The sequence below is a fragment of the Diachasma alloeum genome, unplaced genomic scaffold (genome assembly GCF_001412515.2).
Source record: "Diachasma alloeum isolate Michigan unplaced genomic scaffold, Dall2.0 Dall_scaffold_00280, whole genome shotgun sequence".
NCBI lineage: Eukaryota > Metazoa > Arthropoda > Insecta > Hymenoptera > Braconidae > Diachasma > Diachasma alloeum.
In genome coordinates this window covers 970197-992606 of record NW_021680419.1, presented here as the reverse complement: position 1 = coordinate 992606, position 22410 = coordinate 970197, and the positions used below count along the sequence as shown (strand labels likewise).

The 22410-nt window shown below is 36.9% G+C and overlaps 3 protein-coding genes across 7 annotated transcripts in view; 2 read left to right on the top strand and 1 right to left on the bottom strand.

Moving 5' to 3' along the window:
* Positions 1-4467, top strand: part of LOC107038356 (protein NipSnap) — a 38242-nt gene extending 33775 nt beyond the window's left edge. Inside the window, exons 1-5 of one of the 2 annotated variants that reach the window (XM_015257402.1) lie at positions 19-320; positions 1983-2162; positions 2264-2432; positions 3140-3407; positions 4064-4467. In XM_015257402.1, the coding sequence (XP_015112888.1) occupies positions 238-320; positions 1983-2162; positions 2264-2432; positions 3140-3407; positions 4064-4212 (849 nt within the window). In that variant the 5' untranslated portion in view covers positions 19-237 and the 3' untranslated portion in view covers positions 4213-4467. Of the gene's footprint in view, positions 1-18; positions 321-1982; positions 2163-2263; positions 2433-3139; positions 3408-4063 lie in introns of those variants that run through there. The other variant, XM_015257403.2, reaches the window with a different exon arrangement.
* Positions 4468-5511: 1044 nt separating this feature from the next.
* Positions 5512-16118, bottom strand: LOC107038351 (serine/threonine-protein kinase Tao). Of its 4 annotated transcripts, none has more exons than XM_015257395.2 (8): positions 16060-16118; positions 12578-13048; positions 11481-11829; positions 10819-10994; positions 9441-10427; positions 8572-9069; positions 7749-8005; positions 5512-7653 (listed from the first exon to the last, which is right to left on the bottom strand). In XM_015257395.2, the coding sequence occupies exons 2-8, from the start codon at positions 12881-12883 to the stop codon at positions 7533-7535; spliced, it is 2694 nt and encodes an 897-aa protein (XP_015112881.1). In that variant the 5' UTR covers positions 12884-13048; positions 16060-16118; the 3' UTR covers positions 5512-7532. The 4 variants fall into 4 exon arrangements, with proteins under 4 accessions (XP_015112881.1, XP_015112883.1, XP_015112884.1 ...); XM_015257397.1 differs by lacking the exon at positions 16060-16118 and adding an exon at positions 15702-16047; XM_015257398.1 differs by lacking the exon at positions 16060-16118 and adding an exon at positions 15380-15693.
* A 1699-nt stretch (positions 16119-17817) lies between these two features.
* Positions 17818-21954, top strand: LOC107038350 (NADH dehydrogenase [ubiquinone] 1 alpha subcomplex subunit 9, mitochondrial). The gene is made up of 7 exons (XM_015257394.2): positions 17818-18244; positions 18321-18535; positions 19542-19835; positions 19955-20121; positions 20652-20780; positions 20852-21041; positions 21550-21954. The coding sequence occupies exons 1-7, from the start codon at positions 18205-18207 to the stop codon at positions 21736-21738; spliced, it is 1224 nt and encodes a 407-aa protein (XP_015112880.1). The 5' UTR covers positions 17818-18204; the 3' UTR covers positions 21739-21954.
* The last annotated feature ends 456 nt before the right edge of the window (positions 21955-22410 follow it).

Sequence of the window (22410 nt, the reverse complement as noted above, 5' to 3'; positions counted from 1 at the left end):
CAGTTTTGGAGTTGACGCTCGAACCACTGGCGACGCTGCAGACTCCAAAAGCACTCTCCAAACGCCCCCCCCACCTCCCCCCAGTCTGTCGAAACACATCGGGCTGCAGCTTGACTCGCTTCAACCGAAAGTTGAGGTTTTCTTTTTGGAGCCCGTTATTTTTTCAACAGCACTGTTGAGTGATTTTGTTGGAGCTATTGTTGACGACTCGAGATATTTGTTTTCCATCGAGTGATCATGGCCGCCGGTGTCATTGGGGCATGCAGAGTCACGGGGCCGGTGATTGGAAAAACAAATCTGCCGATCCTGACGGCCACTCGGTACACATTATCACTCTTATCCTATTTTTATTACTTCTTATTTTTATTTTCCATGGGGATTGAATAACAGTCGTTCCCAGGATCGAATTATTTCGCAAGATGTTTTGACAATTGAATAGATTAGTCTGTTTATTTATTTTTGGAGAGATTTTTTATGAGAGGACTTGCAAGTGGCCATCGCTCGAGGGCCTCGAGCCAAATTAAGTTAAATTTGTTGTTCATGAAACAAATTGCACATGTGAGAGATCAATTTGCTGAAGGGGAAAATATGATAGAATTGATATTAAACAGTCTTGAAATATCCATCAGGAGAATTTTTTTTTATTACCACATTTTTTTCAACAATTCAAGGAGTTATTCACATTTTTTAAAAGTTTGGGGTTCATTTTCCCCCCATTCTTTTTTAATATTCATACTCATTTCGCAAGAATTTTTTGCAATTGAATAGATTAGTCTGTTTATTTATTTTTGAAGAGATTTTTATGAGGGCTTGCAAGTCAAGGGCCTCAAGACGAATTAAATTAAACGGGGTCTTCACTGAACAATATTGAGATGATGGATGTGCCTTAGTGAATTCACATATGAGATCAATTTCTCGAGGGGGAGAGCTTCGAACAATGGACATTTCGAAATATCCAAAAGGAGAAAATTGTATTTTCGAATATTATCACATTCACAATTCATTTATAAAAATTTATTCCCCATTTTTTGATACTTCTTGATGAAAAATTAAATTTAGACCTCAAAATTTTACGCGCAGCTCATGTTCAACAACTTCTACCGCAAAAGATTCCAACAAAGAAGCGTTGAAGCCCTGTGCCTTAAACCTGTTGCATGATTTGTTTGCTAAAAAAAATAAAATCCCAAAATTCGACTGAAGAATATTTTATAACTACGTATTTTTTTATTTGAAACTAGGGGGCTTAGCCCCCTGCTCGCTCCGCTCGCCAACCCGGGGGGGCTTCGCCCCCCCCCCCGGCCGTGTGACCGTACCCATAAACATCTTCCATATGAGTACCCCCTAATATAGTAATCCTCCATAAATATCGATATCCCCTTTATGACCACCCCCTCATATAGACATCCCTTATAAATATAGGCACCTCCTCATATAGGAACCCCCGTATAGGCACCCAGCGTCCCCTGAATTTGAGCGTCCCCTGAATTTTTCGCCTTTTTTAAAAATTTATATAGAGAGAAAAAAAAATGAAAAATTTAAAAAAAAAAATAAAAAAATAACCAAAAATAATAATGTCAATGTTAATGTTGTTGTTAATGTTGTTCATAATGTTTGATTTTTCATTAAATATTTTTTTAATGAAAAATCAAAATTAGTAACTTGTGAATTCTTTATTACTTATCGAAATAAAAAAATGCGTGTTTAATATTTTTCATTAGATCTTCATATCCAGAAATCGAAAAATGTCACGTCAATCCCTGAAGACAATCACGTTAAACCTTTCGAGAATTTCCATAAAAATTTTCAAGCAACGCCATTTTTTTTAACAATTCCATGAAATTGTTTATTTCATTTCGACAAAGGCCCCTGCAGAAATGTTCATGTTTTCTTAACAGTGTAAAATTCAATAATTTGATAGTTTTTCGTGAGCGTGAAAAAAGAGCGCGATTTTCCAAAGTGTTTTTGTGTTGATTACTCTCCAGATTTGTGAGTAAAACATCAGCATGTCAAGACAGCGAGGGCTGGCTGAGTAAACTCGGTGTCCGCAGGATGGAACCAACCAAGGAATCACACTCCCGTATGCTATCGGATAAAGAGGTCATTTACGCGTTACACACGCACAACATCCGGCCCGACTCATACGACAAATATATCAAGAATTAGTAATTACTAATTATCACTTATAATATCTTTGAATCTACAGTAATAATGGATATGAATTTTCTTACCTTCAACGTTTGTTGGTGATTGTTGGGTATTGCAGCAAAGAGAATGTCGATCTCATTCATTCCAAGAAGGGTGAGTTGAATCATGAACTGGTGGCTTCCTGGACCGTCGAGGTTGGCGATCTTGATCAGGCGATACATCTTTGGCAGTACACTGGGGGGTATGGCAAGATTGATCATGCACAGATGCATTTATCGAAGGATGAGGTACAATTACTCATTTCAAGGATCGTATTTTCTGAGATATTCAGAAAATAATGTGTCATTTTTTTCAGATTGAATATTCTGTGCAATTTTTTTCAAAATTTATGCGGGAATTTTGTTGAATTGATTTTGTCACGTATAAAATAATTTAAAGGACACACTAACAGAATTTTATTGCAAGATTCTACCTGTTTTTACGCCAATTGCTTTGAGAATTATACAACGCCCCCCCCCCCTCATTTTCAAATAGATATTTGCAGTTTAATTTTTTCTGTAAGAATTCTTGGGCATGAATTATCTAATTGTTTTCTCTTCGGATTTTATTGTGAGAAACATATAAAAATACAGCGGAAAAAACTTGGAAAATTTATGCCCACAAAATTCTGTAGAAAAATAAAAATTTGTTGATTTTTTTTCTAGCAAATATCTCATTGCAAAATGGCGAGGTAAAATGAAAAATAATGAATAGAATTTTTTAACAGAGTTCCAATGGAAATTCAAGAGAATTTGTTAGAGAAAGTCCTAACTCCATTAAATTCTTTTATGGGTGTGTTTATTGCGTAAATATTTTTGGAAAAATGGGTTCGAAAAGGAATATAAAGAGATCAGCAGCAAAAAAATGCTCAAAATATTCTCAGAACTAAAAGTGAGGCAATCTGCAATGTTCTCTCATAACATAATGTATTTTATTTTCGCTCGGTACATTGCAGTCTTATCAGCGATTACTCAAGGAGCGTGGCAATTATCTCCGCTCTCGACATCTCCAGTATCTCCTGGCATTTAGCTTCTGGCCGCAGATCGTTAAACGAGCAGGACCAAATATTTATGAAATACGTAGCTACAGACTCAGACCCGGCACCATGATCGAGTGGGGAAATAACTGGGCTAGAGCCATTAATCACAGGAGAAATAATGATGAGCCGTTTGCTGGGTACTTTTCGCAGATTGGGAGATTGTACAACGTTCATCATATCTGGTGTAAGTTGATGGTATTTCTCTGGTTTCAAAATTCACAGAAATTTCTTCCCAAGAGATCATTTTCGATAATTCATTGTCCCAAAGTGATTGCAAAGTTGAACGTTTAAGCCGTTTTGAAGATATCTTGGAGAATAATAAATTGAGCGGTAAAATAGAGAGAAGTTTTTTGTCAGAGATTTTGCCAATTAAAATTTTTTTGTAATGTCGTAAAAACTGATGCATGAAAAAATGTAGTAGGAAAATTCTATTTGTTTTATTATGCCTTTTTTACAGAAGATTATGTAATTTTATCGTGTTATTTTCCATAATGAAATCCAAGAAAAAAAAATTATGAAATTCATGTCCAAGAATTCTTATAGGAAAAATGCCAATAGAATAAATAATGATATAAAAAAATCAATATCGATAGACATTTCTCTATCAACAGATAAAATATCATTTTTTCAAAAATGGAGTTGGTAGTTGGGAATGTTCAATAATTGTTGATTGAATTGACGCAAAAAACCAAATAGAATTTTTCGTCAGTAGTTCAATAGAATTTCTTAAATACCTCTAGAAAAAAAAAAGATTTCTATCTTATAAATTATGGAAATTTACAAAAAAAGAGTCTAGTAAATTCACGAAGCAATGACGTTTAAATAATGATTTTTCATCAGGCTACAAGGACCTCCAATCAAGAAAAGAGACTCGCGAGAGTGCCTGGCGCTCCCCAGGTTGGGACGAGTGCGTCGCCTACACAGTTCCCCTCATCCGAGAGATGCACTGTCGCATCCTCCGGCCCACGGCCTTCTCCCCCACCCAGTAAACCCAAAACCAAAATTATGATTGAAGAAAGAAACACAAAGAAAGCGTCAATTTAATTTGTAAACTGCCACCAGGCATTTTTTTTTTCGAAGTCTACCTTCTCTTTTGTTGAAAACCTTTGGAAATTGATTTACGTTTATTTTATATATGTATAAATGGATAGAAATTGAATAATCTTGTATCATCGTTGTTGATAATAAAAGATATGTACGGGAAGACTTGTATAAAATATGTAATAAATATTGTTACTCATTCATTTGATTATCTTTTCGTTGCTCAAAACAGGATTCCCCAAATGCTCAGAGCCAATACAAACATTTCTGCTATAAGACTTCTTCCATATATTTATCTCTAATTAATTCAAAATGCAAAATAACATTTTCATGACGAGATTTTTCACTTTTTCTTATCATTGCGAATTCCACTTATTGCAAACAATTTCTTTATGCTCCTGTCATGCTGTTTGGTATGTAGCACGGTAATTATTTACCCCCGTGAGCGTGGATTGCCGAGTGTCCGGAATGTCCACGAATTCGGCTGATGAAATTAATCGTTCGTTAATTAAAACTATCTAGTAAGGGATGGATGTCTTGCAGATTTGAACATTTTTTGGTTTAAAACATCATTTTTCAAAATCCGATTTTCCATGTTTTTGTATTGCACACAATGTTTGAGGGCTCAATTATGCGTGAAGAGGTGGAACAATTTTATGCAGTTATTTAAATTCTGAAGCTTGAACTTTTCAGAGAATTTTATGAAAAATAGGTGACAACTGTAAATTTCAGTTCAATTATTCCACAAAAAAAAATAGGAAGCAAGAAAATTTGGGTAAATGTGTTCTTGAATTTTCAATCAATTAGTAAGTAACCGCATTTTTCACTAAATAATTAAGCTTCTATTGAAAAATCGACCCCAATTTCACTCTCCCGAGCATTACTAATCAACATTCCCCGAAATTTCAATTTTTTCCCAACAGTACAGACACATTTCTACGCCGACCTTCGTCTTCCATTAATCAACTATCTCTGCACAATGCAAAATATCAAAAATCGCAAAAACTTCCCCCAAAAACCCCAACCCTGCAGAACATCCACAAGAGGTAATTCTTGCCTACGCAACAGAATAAAAAGGGTACCCCCGCAAAAAAAAAATTCCCCCCTCTCACATGCGCTCTGAACTATTAACACCGACGAACAAGCGGCTCCGGGGAACGCCGAACAAGTAGCAAACGCGTCTCATAAAAAAGATTTCTCACTCTCTCTCTAAAACCCTCGAGGATAGCAAAGTGCAGTATTAATCATTAATCGTTCTATCGTTAGAATATTATTATTGTTTTTGCTGATAATATTATCATATTATTATCATATCGTTAATTACTTTTTGCTTTTTTATCTTTCACTTAATGGAACTGTATTTAATCTATTAATAGTTGATTGATATATACTCGCAGGAATTACTTATAATACAAACAAATGTCATTCTCGTGGTAATCAACGTAACTGGAGTTGACCAATTATTGTGGTCACTAGTTATTCTTCATAATTAAATCATTTTTTTTACCTAAAACGCTGTCTCTGGCCTCTCAAATCGTTTATCATCAATTGGTGAATTAATTAATCCCAACTTTTGCCTATAAAATAGTCGGTAGACACTATGTACACGACGCTTGACGACAACATTGAGATTCAGATGATTGTTATTATAATTATTATTTTCTTTTTTCTTTTAATTTTGTCAAGTAACATCACAGCATATTAAAAGAAAAAAAGGGAATTATTGAACAGAAGATTGAGTAATAAAAAAGAATTTTGTAGCCTAATGTGTTCGTTATTGAACACTCATTACAATTAAGCGTAAAAATTTTCATTCGTAAAATTACCGAGCCCACGACTTAGCGTATTGCACCTCAATGTAATTCCAATTGTTACGTGAATTATGTTTATAATTCATGGTGGCACAATGTGGGATTACAACAATACATCGATGAGTTCTCGCTTATGCTTAAGGTATTCAATGGAAATTTATGACAAAGTGGTGGTCAAAATTGGAAAATATCTTTCACATTTACGATTGTTACAGTAGTGAAGTGGTAAAGAGCGAGGATTTCATCTCCTGAGAGTTTTGATTCTTTTTTTCAACTAGTGATAATAGTTTTTTAATTATCATAGAATTGATTTTTCGGATAATTTTGAAAATACCCAGAGAATGCTGAGTTTTAGGGGGAAATGTCAAAAAAATCTCTGCACTAAAAAAATTCTTTAGCAAATCCACTTGTTCTGGAGACTCTTTTAGAATAATGGGCTTGGAATTTTTCATAATTTGTGACTCTTCTAATAATTCTGAGAATATCTCGAGAGCAGTGGATTTCAAAGGGAAAAGTCCTGAGAACTTTGAAATATTCGACGTGATGTTATTTCCCCCACCACTTCACTAGTGATTATTTTAGTTACAAGACTTTGTGCTGATGATCGAAAATTATGGGAACGAATGAGGTGGCCCAATCAACTGATTCTCGATTATTCGACTATGACATGAACACAAATTATACAAGAGGGTGATCTCGAAGCAGATGATGGCCAGATAATGGATCCCATTGTGGTCGTCGGAGTCTGTCTCTTCATTTCATCTCAATTTTGGATTCATTTCACTGTTTGTCGTGAGGAAGGAGCGGGCAATTTATTAAAAGGAAGGTAATTTGTTCTCAATGGAGGACTCGACAGGATACTACACACGTACACAATTACGCTAGCGTTCTCATACAGAGACATTTTTTTTTCTTCTCAATGAATAATGAATCTTGCGGTGAGTTTTGTCAATGTTAACTCCAGTGGTGAAATGGTAAAGAGCAGATTGTTTTGTAAATATGTTTGAACCAAGCTGTTCCGAGGAGAAATGTCAGGAAACCTTTTTGCAAGAAATGTATTTTGACATTTTTCCTGAACCCAGCAGTTGCCAAGATATTTGCCAAATTATTTCAAAAGTTTTTCAAGTGCAAGTTTCAAAAACATTTATTTTGCAAATATCCCTGAGACAAATGGTTCAAATTTTATTAAATACCTTTCTCACAGTTCATTAAATTCACCACAAAAAAGGTCATCTGAAATTTCTACCTCACCCCACAAATATTCACAGAAGAATCCCCCCCAAATGTATTTAAAATTTATCATCATTTTACCAATTAACTACTGACTCGAGTTTCTATATAAAAAAAATAAACTAAAGAAATAATAGTAATTAGTCCCACTGTACTATCGACTCATTGTAGTGCAAGAGTCGTTGTTGAACGTGTGGCCGTATTAGGTATATTGACGATTATTGTAATTAAAGACTACTTGGAGGAAATGACGTGGAGCTATTGCTGTGGGCTAGACTCAACATTGAACCACTCAGGCTCTCGTCGTCTGGGTAAGACTCTTTAGATGCTTCGGCAATCGCTAGAGCACTGGAACAACAACAAAAAATTACGAGAATTCATTGACAAATGAAAGTGACGAATTAACAATTCAAATTGAGAGTAAGTAGAAGAATTATAATTACCTAAATCCAATTCTCGCACTCTCCTCGTCAAATTGTTGTAACTCACGTTCCTGTCTCTCATGCAACAAACGTATCCTTTCGCTACGTTCTTGAAGGAATTCCTGAGTCTCTAGTTCCATTTTTTGTTCTAGGAGAGCTCGTCTCACTGACACACGATCCTCTAGTTCACGCCGCTCACGATTACGCTGGGCCTCAGCCTGCATTTTATTCTTTGACTGATATGCCATCAATATCTCTAGTTCATAATTGAGCCTCTCCTAATGAATGCAAAAAAAACATTGAAATTGATATATATTCGTATTGAAAAAACAAAAAATTCTGACGCAGATTTGAATAATGAATATGTAATATTAAGAGGTTTTACATTTCACAGAATTTTCCTTAAAAATTGCAGCAAAAATGTTCCCTAGAGTCACACTCATCGCCAAATGAATCGAAATTAAGTTCAACTGAATTACGAAATTATGCCCGTCAATTAAAATTCAAAATCTTATGGCAAAATCGATGAAAATGATAAATTCAATTATTCCATGAAAATAATTTGGTACTGAATATTCATTTTTGTACTGAAAATTGAGGTGTTGTTGTAAAACTCTCGTCTTCTTGCTACTCAAAAGGAATTTCCTTGAATTTTCAGTAAAAACGGAAATTTCTTTTTTCCTAACAGTCCAGGTATAATGATGAATCGTGTCAAAATATACATCAAAAGTTGACCCTTTCATGGGCTATTTTACTCTAGGACATCAATCAGTCTCTGACATGTGCTCATAATAAAATAAAACCTGGCAAAAAACGACTGAAAATTCGCGCAATAAAAGATTACCTTAAGATGATGGCATTCGACCTCCTGTGACTCGTCTAACCTGATGCTCTGCTTCTGCAGCATCTCCGCGATACTCTGCTCATACTGATCCCCAAGCAGCGCCAGCTTTCGCCTCTGCTCCTCCTTCAATTTTTTAATAACCGCCTTTTGTTCGTCCTTGGGCGTCGTCTGGAGTATCTGGGCCTTGAGTGCCTTGTACTGACGCGTCTGTATCTTGCACGTCTCCCTGAACTGCTTCCTAATCTGCATCTCCTTCTGCTTCAAACTCTTGGGCTGTTGCTTCAACTCAAGTGCATGCTTCTTCCGCAGATCACGTTCAGCCCGCTGCATGTACTCCTGCTGATTGCAAAGTTCAGTGGCATGTTGGCGCTGTATTTGCTCCTCTCTCAGTGAATGCACTGCTCTTTGTTGTCTATACTCTAATTCCTGGGTTTTCTCGTGGTGTCTCAGTAACATCGCGTGCGCCTGCTCCAACTGTTGTTGGCGTTTATTCAGTTCCTGTGATAACAGATTAGTTTAATTGATAATTGGAGTGATATTATTTGAGAAACGAGTGGGTGGAGAAGAATTCATGAAGAGTTTTTTCACATTTCAAATTCAATTAAATGAAATGGATAAATTCAAAATTAATCTACAGACGTTTTTTACAAAAAATTTCACAAATTACACAGAATGTTTTTTTGAAACAATTCTAAAGCTCAATAATTATCTAAATAAATCCATAAATCACGTGAGAAATTAAACATGTTCTAATATCAATTTTGGATTTTGCAAAAATATCTAAACAGGAAAGTAAAAATCAATGAAGTGAACGTTTAGAATCTTATTAATCTTCCGTCAAACCCCCACCAATGAGGCCCTAAATTTACCTCACGCAGAAGCTCCTGCTCGAGACTATGAAAAATGAGAAATTTTTTTCTCCGAAATTTTCGTATCTCCAAATCAAGATACTCCCGCTGTCCCCTAGCGAGTCGCTGCTCCTCCTGCGCCTCCATCTGACGAAGATTATCCTTCTGGCTCTGAAGTGTAGCATCCCTTTGACGTTTGGGTGTGACCTCATCCTGGGAGAGCTCCCTTTTCCACCTCTCCTTGTACGCCTTGTACTCTCGTTTCTGCTGGGTCTCCAGCGCCTTGCGATCTGCCTCCTGCCTGCTCATGATCTCCTTCTGGAGCTTCTTCTCGGCATTTTGATTCTGCTTTAACTTCCTCTCGAGCTCCTGCAGATGCCTGAGCTGGAGTTTCTCGAGTTCCTTGCTGAACTGCTGGAGGAGTGTCTCGTACTCCTTGTCGAGTAGTTGTTTGTGTGACTCCACTTCCATTTTACAGCGCTCCTCGAGCTTCACGAGGGCACCCTGGTGCTCCCTCCTCATCCTCTTGTAGCCAGACATCTGCTCGTGCATCTCCTCCTGCATGTGCTCCTTCTGCTGCTTAGTGACAATCGATGTTGTCCTTATTGTTGCAAAATTATTGGCACCGTGCTCGAGTAAATTGGCAGTGACCCCGGCTGATATCTTGTGACGATTCCTCACTGAGCCTGAGGAGTAGTCGTTTGCGTCGTTTACATTCGGCAGTGGTAGACTGTTGGTGGAGGAACTTTGGGAGCTCGCTGATACCCCCATCGAGTGGATCGAGTGCTCTGATGTTATGGAGTTGCTCTTGCTGCTGTCACCACCTGTCTGCTCGTCCGGAGTGTCGTCAGCATCTCCCACTTGGCTCTCGCTCTCGCATGCATCGATCATCAGGATTTTCTTCATTTTACGGTAGTTCAGGTTGTCCAGCTCACGAACTGCCCCTTTTGTACGCTGAATCAGGTCGATCAGGACTTGAGGGGAGCGCGTTCTCGTTACGAATCCATGCTGGAAGGGAAGATCATTTTAATCAGTTGGGGGAAGTTTCAGAGAGTTATGAGAGGGAATTATTTTACTAATTTATTGGGGGGTTTTTTTGTGGGGAGTTTCGGGAATTGCAAATGTGAATTTCTCGGAAACTACTGGGTTTAGATAAAACTTTGAACGAATTCAGTAGGGAATGGTAAGACGGTTCAAGTCGACTCATCTCCCAGTTGAGTTTTTGAGAAATATTTCCGAATCTAAGGGAGATAGCGAAATTTTCGGTATTACATTTGTTGGAGCTCTCAATCGGGTCTACAAAAAAGGTTATAATGATAATTTTGCTATCTCCATTAGATTTCGAGATATTCATTGAAAACTGGTCAATAGTCAAAATTCATTGAAAACATTGACTCACCGACAATAGTTTACCAGACGATGGTCTCTCATTGGGGCTCTTCGTCAAACAGGCTTCCACGAAATTCCCAAAAACATCAGACCAGTCTGGTGAATTTAACGTTGGCGTATCATTCTGGGCAATGTGATACAGTGCACTCATAGCATTCATGTTGAAATACGGTGGCTTCCTCTCCGCTGTGAATAAAAAAAGTCCCATTACTAATGAAAAGAAAAAAACAATTCCCCTAATCTCCCAGCGATAAGAAGCAGGAAGTTGAGAAGAATCAAAAGAAACTGGAAGAATCCAAGAATTCATGAAAAATAGAATGAAGATACACTGTTGGGAAAAAATAGACATTTTAGGGGCAGTTGGGTAGTATGAAATCTTGAAATTCCAAATGTTTGAGAAGCAGGAAGACAAGAATTCCTCAACTTACTTGAATTTTCAATCAAAACATGAATATTCGTACCAATTAACTATGAATTTTCAATTCATTAAAAACTGTGGAATTTATTCACCTGAATTTTCCCAATTTCTTTTAATTTTCAGGCAATAATTGAGCTGAAATTCACAATTTCAATGGATTTTTCCATGAAATTTTGAATTTCCAATGGCAAATTGAACTGAAATATCCAAAAATCGCCTAAGAGACGCTAAAAATTTTGAATAGTGCACTTTACCCAATTCTATACACGTGATTCCTAACGACCAGACGTCGACCTTGCCATCATACTGGCTCTCGTCCATGGCGAGAATGACCTCAGGTGCCATCCAGTACGGTGTCCCCACAAAACTGTTGGCCGGGCACTTTATACTGGCGGAGCCAAAGTCAGCGAGTTTGACAGTGCCATTTTCAGTCAACAGTATATTCCCAGCTTTGACATCACGATGTATTCTACCAAGAGAGTGGAGGTAATGCAAGCCACGCAGTACACCCTCACAAATTGCTGCTATTTCGTCCTCCTTTAATGGTCGTTTGTGTACTTCAATTATATCGGAGGCTGAGCCAACACAATACTCCATAACGAGCTGGAAAGTTGGTATTAAATAGTCAGTCAGGGTCTAACGGGAAATTAACGAGTCATTTTTATCGAGAGAAATTGATTGTATAATTGTCCAGAGATTAATTAAATTTTCACGAAGATGATTTCGACAGGAATTTATTTACAATTTTGAGTGAAAGGAGAAATTGGCAAAAACATTTTTTGAGGAAAAACTCCATTTTTTACGAGAAAAATTCTTTGACTTTGTTCTCAATTTATTAATTTCAGATATTCGCAAAATAGTCTGGAGCAAATAATCAAAAGATAATTATAAACAAATGCACTCTCACTCAGAATGTATATACGATATACGAAGGACATATATTGTTGTTTCTTGTTTTTTGTTCTTAGATTTAAAAAAAAAGTTGTGATACGTCTTCCAAGACACCAGTATGTAAAAGGCCTAATCGGCCATATATGGTATTTTAAATAAATAAATATAAACAAATGCACTCAAAACATCCTCCACACAAAATGAAATAGTAAAATAATAAAATAAGTCATTTGGTAGGAAATTGACACGCAATTTTTAGCTCGCGAAATTTATTACAAAATTCTCCAGAGAAAATTTCTTCAGTAATAAAAAAAAACTCTTGACTTTACTCTGAAGTCATGACTTTCCCAGATATTTGCAAAATAATCAGGGAACTAAAGTTTAACGACGTAACAAAAAAATATAAAAGAGAATGGGAAAATAAAATTAAAAAAGTAGAATAAAAACCGATAAATCTCACCCATGCTGTGTGATCCCTCAGATAGCACCCCTTATACTCAATAGTATTGGGGTGATTCAGCTGTCTCAGGAATCTTATCTCCTTGAGTATATCCTGCCACTTATCGACAGTCTGCTTCCCCAAATACGACATTTTCTTGATGGCAACGATTTCCTTGGTGAGTAGGCATCGTGCATAATAAACAGCCCCAAAGCTCCCATGTCCAATCTCCCTGAGATCCTCGAATATCTTCTCGGGATCATTCTTCTCAAACAGCTCGGCAATCTCAGGATCCTTGAGACTACCAGGCCTGGGTATAGCAGGCATTTTAGCTGTATCAGATTCACCCAAATGTCTGTTATCTTGTCCAAGCTTAATTGGCTCCACCCCACCACCGAGTGAATTCCTTTACTCTCTTCTCATGTGTTCTACTTTGGTTTCCCTGTCAGTCCATCATCCGGTCTGTCCTATTCCCGCGTCACTCTGGAATCCCTAGGAACATTTCCACCGAAATAATTACTCGGAGAGCTAAAATAAACCTCGCAGAGCTGAATTAGTCAATTTTTCGCTTGTTAAACGTGAAATTATCTGGATAAGGGTTGATCCTAGGAAAAAATGTGACAGAACATTTTTTGTAGCTGAGAAAATTTCCTGTAAAAAATGTTTTACCACATTTTCGTTTAAAATCACTCATTGCCAAGATAACCGCACAGTTATAAACAATAGTGAATGGGGCTTTGGAAAGAGGGTGATAACACAGTCCCCCTTAATCGTCAATAGCTCGAGAACCGCAGGGAGAAGTTCGCTGATTTTTTTTTCATTCTGAAGGTCTTTTTCTGGACTTTAAAATGACACCTGACTCGTCCCAATCGCGCCAATTGATCACGAAATACTGAGCTCTCGATGAGGTTTCACCAATTCACTACTAAATTCGACTCCCCCAACGAAATAGCAATTTTCGTTAAACTGTACAGTTTGGTCACGTCACTCCTAGGAATGTCGTGACACATATCCTGGAGTGACTGTGGTCAGAAAACATACAAGAGAGAGCGAAAATTGTGTGGAAAATGTAATCAGCTTGGTCACTAACGATTGCATCAATTAGAAATATTTCATTTCAGTGTTTAACTGAACTATTTTTCCGGATTAAAATCAAGGGAAAATGAATGAATAATTTAATTAATTCCTCTGCTCCAGATCTCATTAGCCCTTGAGAGACTTCAAATAAATTCCCGAGAAATGACTGGAACAAAAATTCCATAAACCCCATCAGAAATAACTGTATTTTCTCTAGTTTATTGATAAAAAAATCCAATTTATTGATAAATAAACAGGATTTCCAATAAATCATTCCACTTAGTGAAACGAAAAATCCAAAACCTTCACAAGAAAACTGCTCCAAACTCGCCAAAACGATAGAAAAAATCGATTTCTTAAAATTTCATCTTCTCCACCCCATCTAAAAATCCAATCCAATCTCTTTAATTATCCCAATCAAAATCCACCAAAAATACATAAATAATCGAATCCTGTCGCTCCAAAACCAATTCTCTTCACAGGGACTCCAAAAAATCTAAAACCTTTGCACTAAAACTGCTCCAAACTCCTCAAACTAATTTTCCGGTTCATCTCATAAATGTTCATGTTCATAAATCTTTAGTTAGGATTAAGAGACATTTTGCAGAAATAAAACCCAAAAACGATAAACAAATTCGATTTCCTTCAATTCCATTTCCTCCTGATTTCAAAAATCCCCGACAACAAGAAATTATCAAGCTCCTCCCCGTCTTCCTCTGTTATTCCAATCCCTTTAATTCCCTCAAGAAAAATCCCCCAAAACCAATTTTCTTCACAGACTCCAAAAAATCCAGAACCCTCACACCAAAACTGCTCCAAACTCCCCAAACACAATTTTTCTGTTCACCTCCACGTTCACAAATCTTCAGTTTGAATTAAGAGAAATCTTCGAGAAATAAAACCCAAAAACGATAAACAAATTCGATTTTCTTCAACCCACTCCCTCCGCCCCACATTCCTCCCATCTAAAAAATCCCAGACATCAAAAAATGATGAAGCCCTTCCCCACCTTCTCCAGTCACTCCGATCCCTCCAATTCCCCCAACAAAAATCCCCCAAAACTGCCCAAATAATCGAACCCCCTCGCTCCAAAACCAATTCTCTTCACAGACTCCAAAAAATCCAGAACCCTCACACCAAAACTGCTCCAAACTCCCCAAACACAATTTTTCAGTTCACCTCCACGTTCACAAGTCTTCAGTTTGGATTAAGAGAAATCTTCGAGAAATAAAACCCAAAAACAATAAACAAATTCGATTTTCTTCAACCCACTCCCTCCGCCCCACATTCCCCTCATCTAAAAAATCCCAGACATCAAAAAATGATGAAGCCCTTCCCCACCTTCTCCAGTCACTCCAATCCCTCCAATTCCCCCAACAAAAATCCCCCAAAACTGCCCAAATAATCGAACCCCCTCCCTCCAAAACCGACCCCCCCAGACTCCAAAAAATCCCCGACCCCCCCACCAAACCTCCTCCAACCTCCCCAAAACGGCGAACCACCCCCAGCCCCCTTAACCCCATCCAAAAACTCCCAGCCAAACTCAAAAACCAATCGACTCCTCTCCACCTTCCTCTGTTATTCCCTTCCCTTCAATTCTGCCAAATCCCCGACACTTGTGTGCAATAAACTCCATTCCCTCTCCCATCGCCAACCAAAAAATCCTCCACACTTCCCCCTCGCCTGCACCCCCTCCCCCGAATCAATAGCCCAATCAAGCCCCATCCCAATCCCAACATCACCTACTTGATAAATACCTCGGCAAATCCACTGAACTTGAAGTCAAACTCTTTTTTTCACCCAACTTATATTCACCTACAAAATGGCGATAACGTGAGCTGAGACATGCGCGCGCGGACTGTCTGGTCGGGATGATAGGTTCGGTCCTACCCTTTCACGGGCAAACAGAGGCAGAAAACACTGTCTCATCATTAATCCCTCGTCCCCCCCAATATTTCCATTTTCACGCGACACCGGGGGCAACAATTCGCCGTCATCTCGACCTTTGTCAAGCCCCTCTGGCAATTTTTCTCATGACCATTGACTGGAGGAAATTCTCTACTCTCACCGTATACGTATCTGTTATGCATGCACACGCCCTGACGAACGTGAACACAAACCCATGCACACACTCCCCAGCACAAACACCAGCACTTTGTTTCAATTCTCCCGGAGACAATTGTTGGGCGACGAGGAGCCGCGATCCGCGGAGATGATTGTTTGCAGCCGGATGCACAATATGGATTATGGAATGGGAATGGGGTATTTGTGTGCATATATCTAGGTTTGATACGTCATTTGGCCGACGAGAGGGACGAGACTTGGAGCTGTGATACCCGGTGGAGGAGTCGCCAGGGTGCGAGGGGTTGTGCTACCGGGTGGGTGTGGGGGGTGTTTATTTATTGAGAGGAATGTTCAAGACCTACCGACTGACTCACGACACTTGGGAACATATGCAAAAAATGTGTATTTTCGGTGGTTGCTGGGTGACAACGAGGGGGAGCCAGCGCTGCGGGAGCTGAGCTGCTGACACTTGCGGTGAGTGAGAGAAGAACAGTTTTTATTTTTTTCTTTCACTTAGGATCTGAGAAATCTAATCAAATCTCATTGTCGGAATTTTATTTCAATTTATTGCTTTTTTGTCACTCTTAATTCTTTTCTGGTTTTACGACTTTACGAAATAATAATGAAATAATAATAATAATCAAGTGTAATAATTATAAAACTGAAAAATCAATTATTTGAAATGATAATAATTCTTTTCAGTAGAAGAGTTATTATCATATCTGAATTGGAGAAGAAATATCTGAGGTTTTTGGGCAAACGTTTGAATTTCATGTCTTTTTACAAGATTTATTTACAGTATTGTCTTTTTTTTTTAATTTTATGTTTCCATTTTTCTTAGTTTATTCTTTTTTGGTTGTACGACTACGAAATAATAATGAAAGAATAATAATAATCAAGCGCAATAATTATAAAACTGAAAAATCAATTATTTGAAATGATGATAATTCTTTTCAGTAGAAGAATTATTATCATATCTGAATTGGAGAAGAAATATCTGAGGTTTTTGGGCAAACGTTTGAATTTCATGTCTTTTTACAAGATTTATTTACAGTATTGTCTTTTTTTTTTAATTTTATGTTTCCATTTTTCTTAGTTTATTCTTTTTTGGTTGTACGACTACGAAATAATAATGAAAGAATAATAATAATCAAGCGCAATAATTATAAAACTGAAAAATCAATTATTTGAAATGATGATAATTCTTTTCAGTAGAAGAATTATTATCATATCTGAATTGGAGAAGAAATATCTGAGGTTTTTGGGCAAACGTTTGAATTTCATGTCTTTTTACAAGATTTATTTACAGTATTGTCTTTTCCTTTTAATTTTATGTTTACTATTCATCAGTAATGATCTATAAATCAATCGAATTAGTTGAGGGCTATCCATCTTCACAATTGAAATTCAACTCATCCATTAATTTTTCGAATTTTCATTTAAAAAAATTTTAAATCAACTCAATAATGGCTCATAACAGTTTTTAAATATATTATATTATAAATGTTTAATTTGGTTTAGTTCAGTGTTTAATGTTGTTTAGTTTAGTTTTTAAATATATTATATTATCATATATATATTGGAAAAAAGCCCATGAAACTTGACAAAACAAAAATCAACAATTCATAAACAAAGCACCCATTTGGCATTCAGAATAAAAAAAACAATAAAAGATAAATTCAGTAGTGAAGCGGTAAACCGAGTCAAGTCGATTTGGACTATTAGCCAGTTTTTGCTGAATATCTCGGAATCTAAGAGAGATAGCAAAATTTTGCTCATTACTTTTTTTATAACGCTCTATTGGCTCTACAAAAAAGGTCGTGACAAAAATCTTTCTATCTCTTTTAGATTCCGAGATATTCGTCAAAAACTAGTCAATAGTAGAAATCGACTTAACCCGGTTTACCGCTTCGCTACTGAATTGCGGAATAAAAAAATTGAAAGTGCCTACCCACCCCCAAAAACCCATTAAAACGGCCCCATCATCCCAGTAAATTATCCAAAAATGTGTGACGATTTAGTAAAAACGAAAAATCCCAATCGAAAGACTGAAATTCGCAAAGTCCATGTCGTCCGCGTATCGGAGCTGGTCTACCGCTTCCTCCGAGAAGTCTCCAACTCGACCCATCGTAGAAAGCGCATAAGCGCAGTAGATAATTTCCGAAAGTTGAATCCAGCCTCGCACCGTCGAAACAGGCGACTCTGATCCCGCAAAAAAAATCCGGCGCTTTTTAAATTTCCAAAAATTCACAACAGGCGACCGCGGAGTCCCTTTAACTCCATGGGCACTCCCCTTTAACTCCCCTAACCTCGTTTTATGTAATATCACAACATATGATAATCACCTGAAGGTTTCGGTGCTCCAAAGAGAGTCCGAAAATCGGAGAAATCGAAGGCTCACTGGGAATTCGCGTTCATAACGCGAGGGAGTACGTGGGGATAATCACGTGGATGTTGTGGGGGTGGATAATTAATATCTTTCATTAGCCGAACGAGTGCTGATTGGGATGGCTGCTATTTCTTCCTTCAGTGCTTTGCAAATTGCACGTAAGTGAAATTAAAGCGAAATAAAAAAAAAAACGAATGGGATTTTTTGAATTTAACACTTTACTCCGTTGAACAGAGAAGAAAACTGTCCTGTCCTTGGCTCCAATCGCCCTCCAGCACTGTCAGTACTCCTCCGATGTGCCTCGAATAATAAAAAATCCGACGACAACATCGCTGAAGAGAGGAACAGGTGGAAGAAGTTCGTTCAATGGAATCGTCTGCACAGTCTTCGGTAACACTGGCTTCGTGGGGCGTTATGTTTGCAATCGACTGGGCAAAATTGGCACCCAGGTATGACAGACATTATAATCATTCAATTTTACCCAATTCGGTTATTTATTTCCGTGAGTTTATTTTTGTTTACCCGACGTTTTAAGAACAACTGCAGAAATTACTCTACATGTTTTGAATTAATCTGTTTTAGAATTGATAATGTTAGATGAATTTTATGTAGTAGATTGAAGAATATTTTTGAGTCTACTTTCAGGGAAAATAGTATGTCTCAGACTTAATTAAGAAATGGACACTTGAATTATTTTTTAATGTTACTGACTTATTGAATGATCAATGAAATGGATTTATATACAATTATTATTTAATTATTATTATTAGTATTTTATTATCATAAGTTAATTATTCTATATAAATCCATTCCATTTTAATTTCCTAGAATTTTCCCCCAGGGGAAGTACAATTCTCTCCCTGTATCGACTAAACTGATCTCAATTGATAAATTTGTTTCTGAATTATAAACATCCACAAAAGATGTTAAAATTGTCCATTTTCCTCCACCTGCCTTTCGGGAATTATAATTTGAGAACCTTGAATCATTTTTTTTAGCTGTTCTACTACTAGAAATTTTTATCCCTGTTCCCCATTTTATAGTCTTTTCCATTTATGGGGTTTCGTTGTGAGACAGTTATCACTTGAATAAATAAATAAATAAGTAAGAATTATTTATTATCTTCATGTTACATCTCCTACGAGAAGATGTCTTGTCGTCAATTTCGTTAAATTCACTCCAATTTTCAAGTTGAGTTCAATTCGAAGTGGTAAAACGGTTTAAGTCGACTTACCTCCCAGTTGAGTTTTTAATGAATATTTCGGAATCTAAGGAAGATAGCGGAATTTTCGTAATTACATTTGTTGTAGCCCTCAATCGGCTCTACAAAAAAGGTTATAACAACAATTTTGGTATTTCCTTTAGATTCCGAGATATTCATTGAAAATCGGTCAAAAGTGAAAATTGACTTGTTCCATTTTACCACTTCGCTACTGAATTAAATTTTGTCAACAGCTAATTTTGCCTTACCGAGGTGAGCATTATAGCTCCATGCGCCTGAAGCTCGTTGGGGACCTCGGGCAAGTCCTGTTCCATCCGTTCCAACTCACCGACGAGGATTCAATCAGAAAGTGCATCAAGTACTCGAACGTTGTTATCAACCTGATTGGACGTGACTGGCAGACGAAGAACTTCACGTTTGATGACGTTCACGTTCATGGGGCGAGGCGACTCGCCAGGTTGGCGAAGGAGGCTGGGGTCGAGAGGTTCATTCATTTGTCAACTCTCAGTTGCAGCCCAGATCCAAAGGTGAATTCATTAAAAACACTGTGGAACGATTTTTTCATCGAATATTTTCGTTGATGTCGGAAATTAACGTTTTATTATTATCTATTTGATCTTATTTGGTTTGCTTGGCCTTTCCACAGCCCATCCTCCTGCCGAAGGGCTCAGGGTTCTACAGATCGAAGTGGCGCGGTGAACAAGCGGTGAAGGAGGAATTCCCAGAGGCTACAATCGTCAGACCTGCGACAATCTACGGTCAGGAGGACAGGTGGATCAATGTTTACTGTCGGTTCTGGAGAAGGCACTTGAGGTAAGTACTTCAGGCTTTTTATGCTCCTGAATTTTTTAATGTTGGGACACGCGTGAAGAAATTTGTCATAAAGAATTCCATGACCTACAGAAAAAATTTTGTATTTTTTTTCTAGATCTTCAGGTGAGTGAGTAGATTATTTTATGAATACTTAAAGAACAAAGATGTTTATTTGGTTTTATTGATATGCATTGGAACCTTTGGTTCATTCTGCGATTTTACATGTGTGTAAGTGGAGATTACAAAAAGAAAATTTCAAAAAATACAGAAAACAACAAAAAAAAGAAAGTAATAAAATAATAATAATAATAACAGGATGTTCATTTGTTTACAACATAAAAAAGCCTCTAAATTTTTTTTTAGTTCAGTTTTTTTTCAATTTAAAAATTTTTTTTTGTCTCATAAGGGAACATTGATGTTTTCCTCAAATGCTCTATTTTGAATTTTTCAAAAATACTTTAAAATTCAACGTCGATTTATTCAATGGATTTTTCTAATGCCTTTATTTTGTCACTTGAATCGTTGCTTAGGGGTACTGCCCTGTGGGAAAAAGGTGAAAAAACAGAGAAGCAGCCGATTTGGGTTGGTGATGTGGCTGGTGGAATCACTGCCCTAGTGAGGGATCCATCGACTGCTGGAAAAACTTATCAATTTGCTGGGTAATCACCTCTATTCTTCCCTCTGTGACACCACTAATCATTCGAATAATTCAACATTTCGTTATTTACAGTCCTCAACGATACAAGCTTGGAGACCTCGTTGATTGGATGAACTACTTTATCAGGAAGGAAGCGAAAGACTATGGGTACAGGAGATTGGACCTCAAGAACTGTCCCTTCTTCAAATTAAAAGTCAGTCTGGTCGAGTCCATCAGCCCAGGGTATCCACTCGGAAATCTCCATTGGGATGGCCTTGAGAAGGTACTAAAGTTATTAAATCAATCAATAATTGCAACGATTCAGCTTTGAAGGGAATCGAACACTATTATTGAATAAAACGGAGATGAAGTAAAAATCCAGTCATCTAAAAAATTAAAGTAAAATTGGAGTATCTAATGCAATAGACAATTAATCTTGAAATAAATTTTTTATTCCTGAAGAAACAAAAAAAAATATTGTTGAATGGATTTCATTCATTTCCTCAGGAATAAATGAAATTTAGTAAAACGAAAATGAAACAAAAATCTAATCATCAAAAAATTGAAATAAAATTAAAATAGCAAATCCAATAGACAATTAATGTTCACATAATCTTTTTATTCCTGAGGGAATGAAAAAAAGTTATTATCGAATTTATTTCATTCATTCCCACGGGAATGAATGAATAAATAATTGAATCAATTCAACTTTGAAGCTGAAAAACAAAGTAAAATCGAAGTATCAAATTGGATAAGGAATTAATGTTGAAATAAATTTTCTATTCCCCCAGGAGCACACGTCTGACATTCTCGTCCCAGAGCTCCCAACCCTCGAGGACATTGGCGTCTACCCCTGCACGATGGAGTCCCGAATTGCCTGGGAATTGAGACCGTTCAAACTCGGGGCTCACTACATGGAGAGAGTCGGTGAATTCCCAGACCCCGAGCCACCCAAGCCCATCGCCATGAGCCCTGCATAAAAAATCAATCGTAATAATTCAATAGAGTAATAAATTTATGAATCATCGTGATTGTAGTCAGAATAAAGGTCGATCCGTACGTCTTTGGGTGGTTGTTACAACTGATACTTTATTATTACTCTTTGTTTAAGAATGAGCATGATTTAAAGTCATCACGAAAATTTGTATCGACACTTGTGATCGGAGTTTATGTAATATATGAGCAAGTGGCGAAGATTCGTGCCCATTTATTTATTTCCTATCCCCAATTTTATGAGCTTCACTTTTATTGGACTCCCAAGAGCCCTTGAACTCTTTATTTTGAACTCAACATCAATTTCAGTTGCACTTTCAATCATCAAATTAGTCAATTAAATTGCGTAAAAAAATTGAAAAAATCATGAATATTCAGCGTCATTCAAATTACGTTTTCCACAAAATTATTATTTTTTAAACATTCGTTGTTTATAAATAATTCATTAAAACGGTTTAAACTTTCGGAAACCTTGTTTTCTAGGCATGAAATAGATTTCTAGTAAAGTTCTGAATATGAATAAATTTTTTACGATTCCGAACAAATGATTTTTGTGATGGAAAATTGATTGTTTAAACATTATTCATAGAAAATGCTTGTAATTTCTTAAATTATTTCATCAATCTTTCTCCAAAGGTAAAGGTAAACTTTCTCATTTT

What these genes read in the sequence shown, in the direction of transcription:
- LOC107038350 (XM_015257394.2), top strand. Translation starts at nt 18,205, where the DNA reads ATGGCTGCTATTTCTTCCTTCAGTGCTTTGCAAATTGCAC. An exon ending in TGGGCAAAATTGGCACCCAG is followed by an intron (nt 18,536 to 19,541) that starts GTATGACAGACA and finishes TTTTGTCAACAG; the next exon opens with CTAATTTTGCCTTACCGAGG. An exon ending in ATTGGGATGGCCTTGAGAAG is followed by an intron (nt 21,042 to 21,549) that starts GTACTAAAGTTA and finishes CTATTCCCCCAG; the next exon opens with GAGCACACGTCTGACATTCT.
- LOC107038351 (XM_015257395.2), bottom strand. Translation starts at nt 12,883, where the DNA reads ATGCCTGCTATACCCAGGCCTGGTAGTCTCAAGGATCCTGAGATTGCC. An exon ending in AATCACGTGTATAGAATTGG is followed by an intron (nt 10,995 to 11,480) that starts GTAAAGTGCACT and finishes TTTTATTCACAG; the next exon opens with CGGAGAGGAAGCCACCGTAT. An exon ending in AGTGCGAGAATTGGATTTAG is followed by an intron (nt 7,654 to 7,748) that starts GTAATTATAATT and finishes TTGTTGTTCCAG; the next exon opens with TGCTCTAGCGATTGCCGAAG.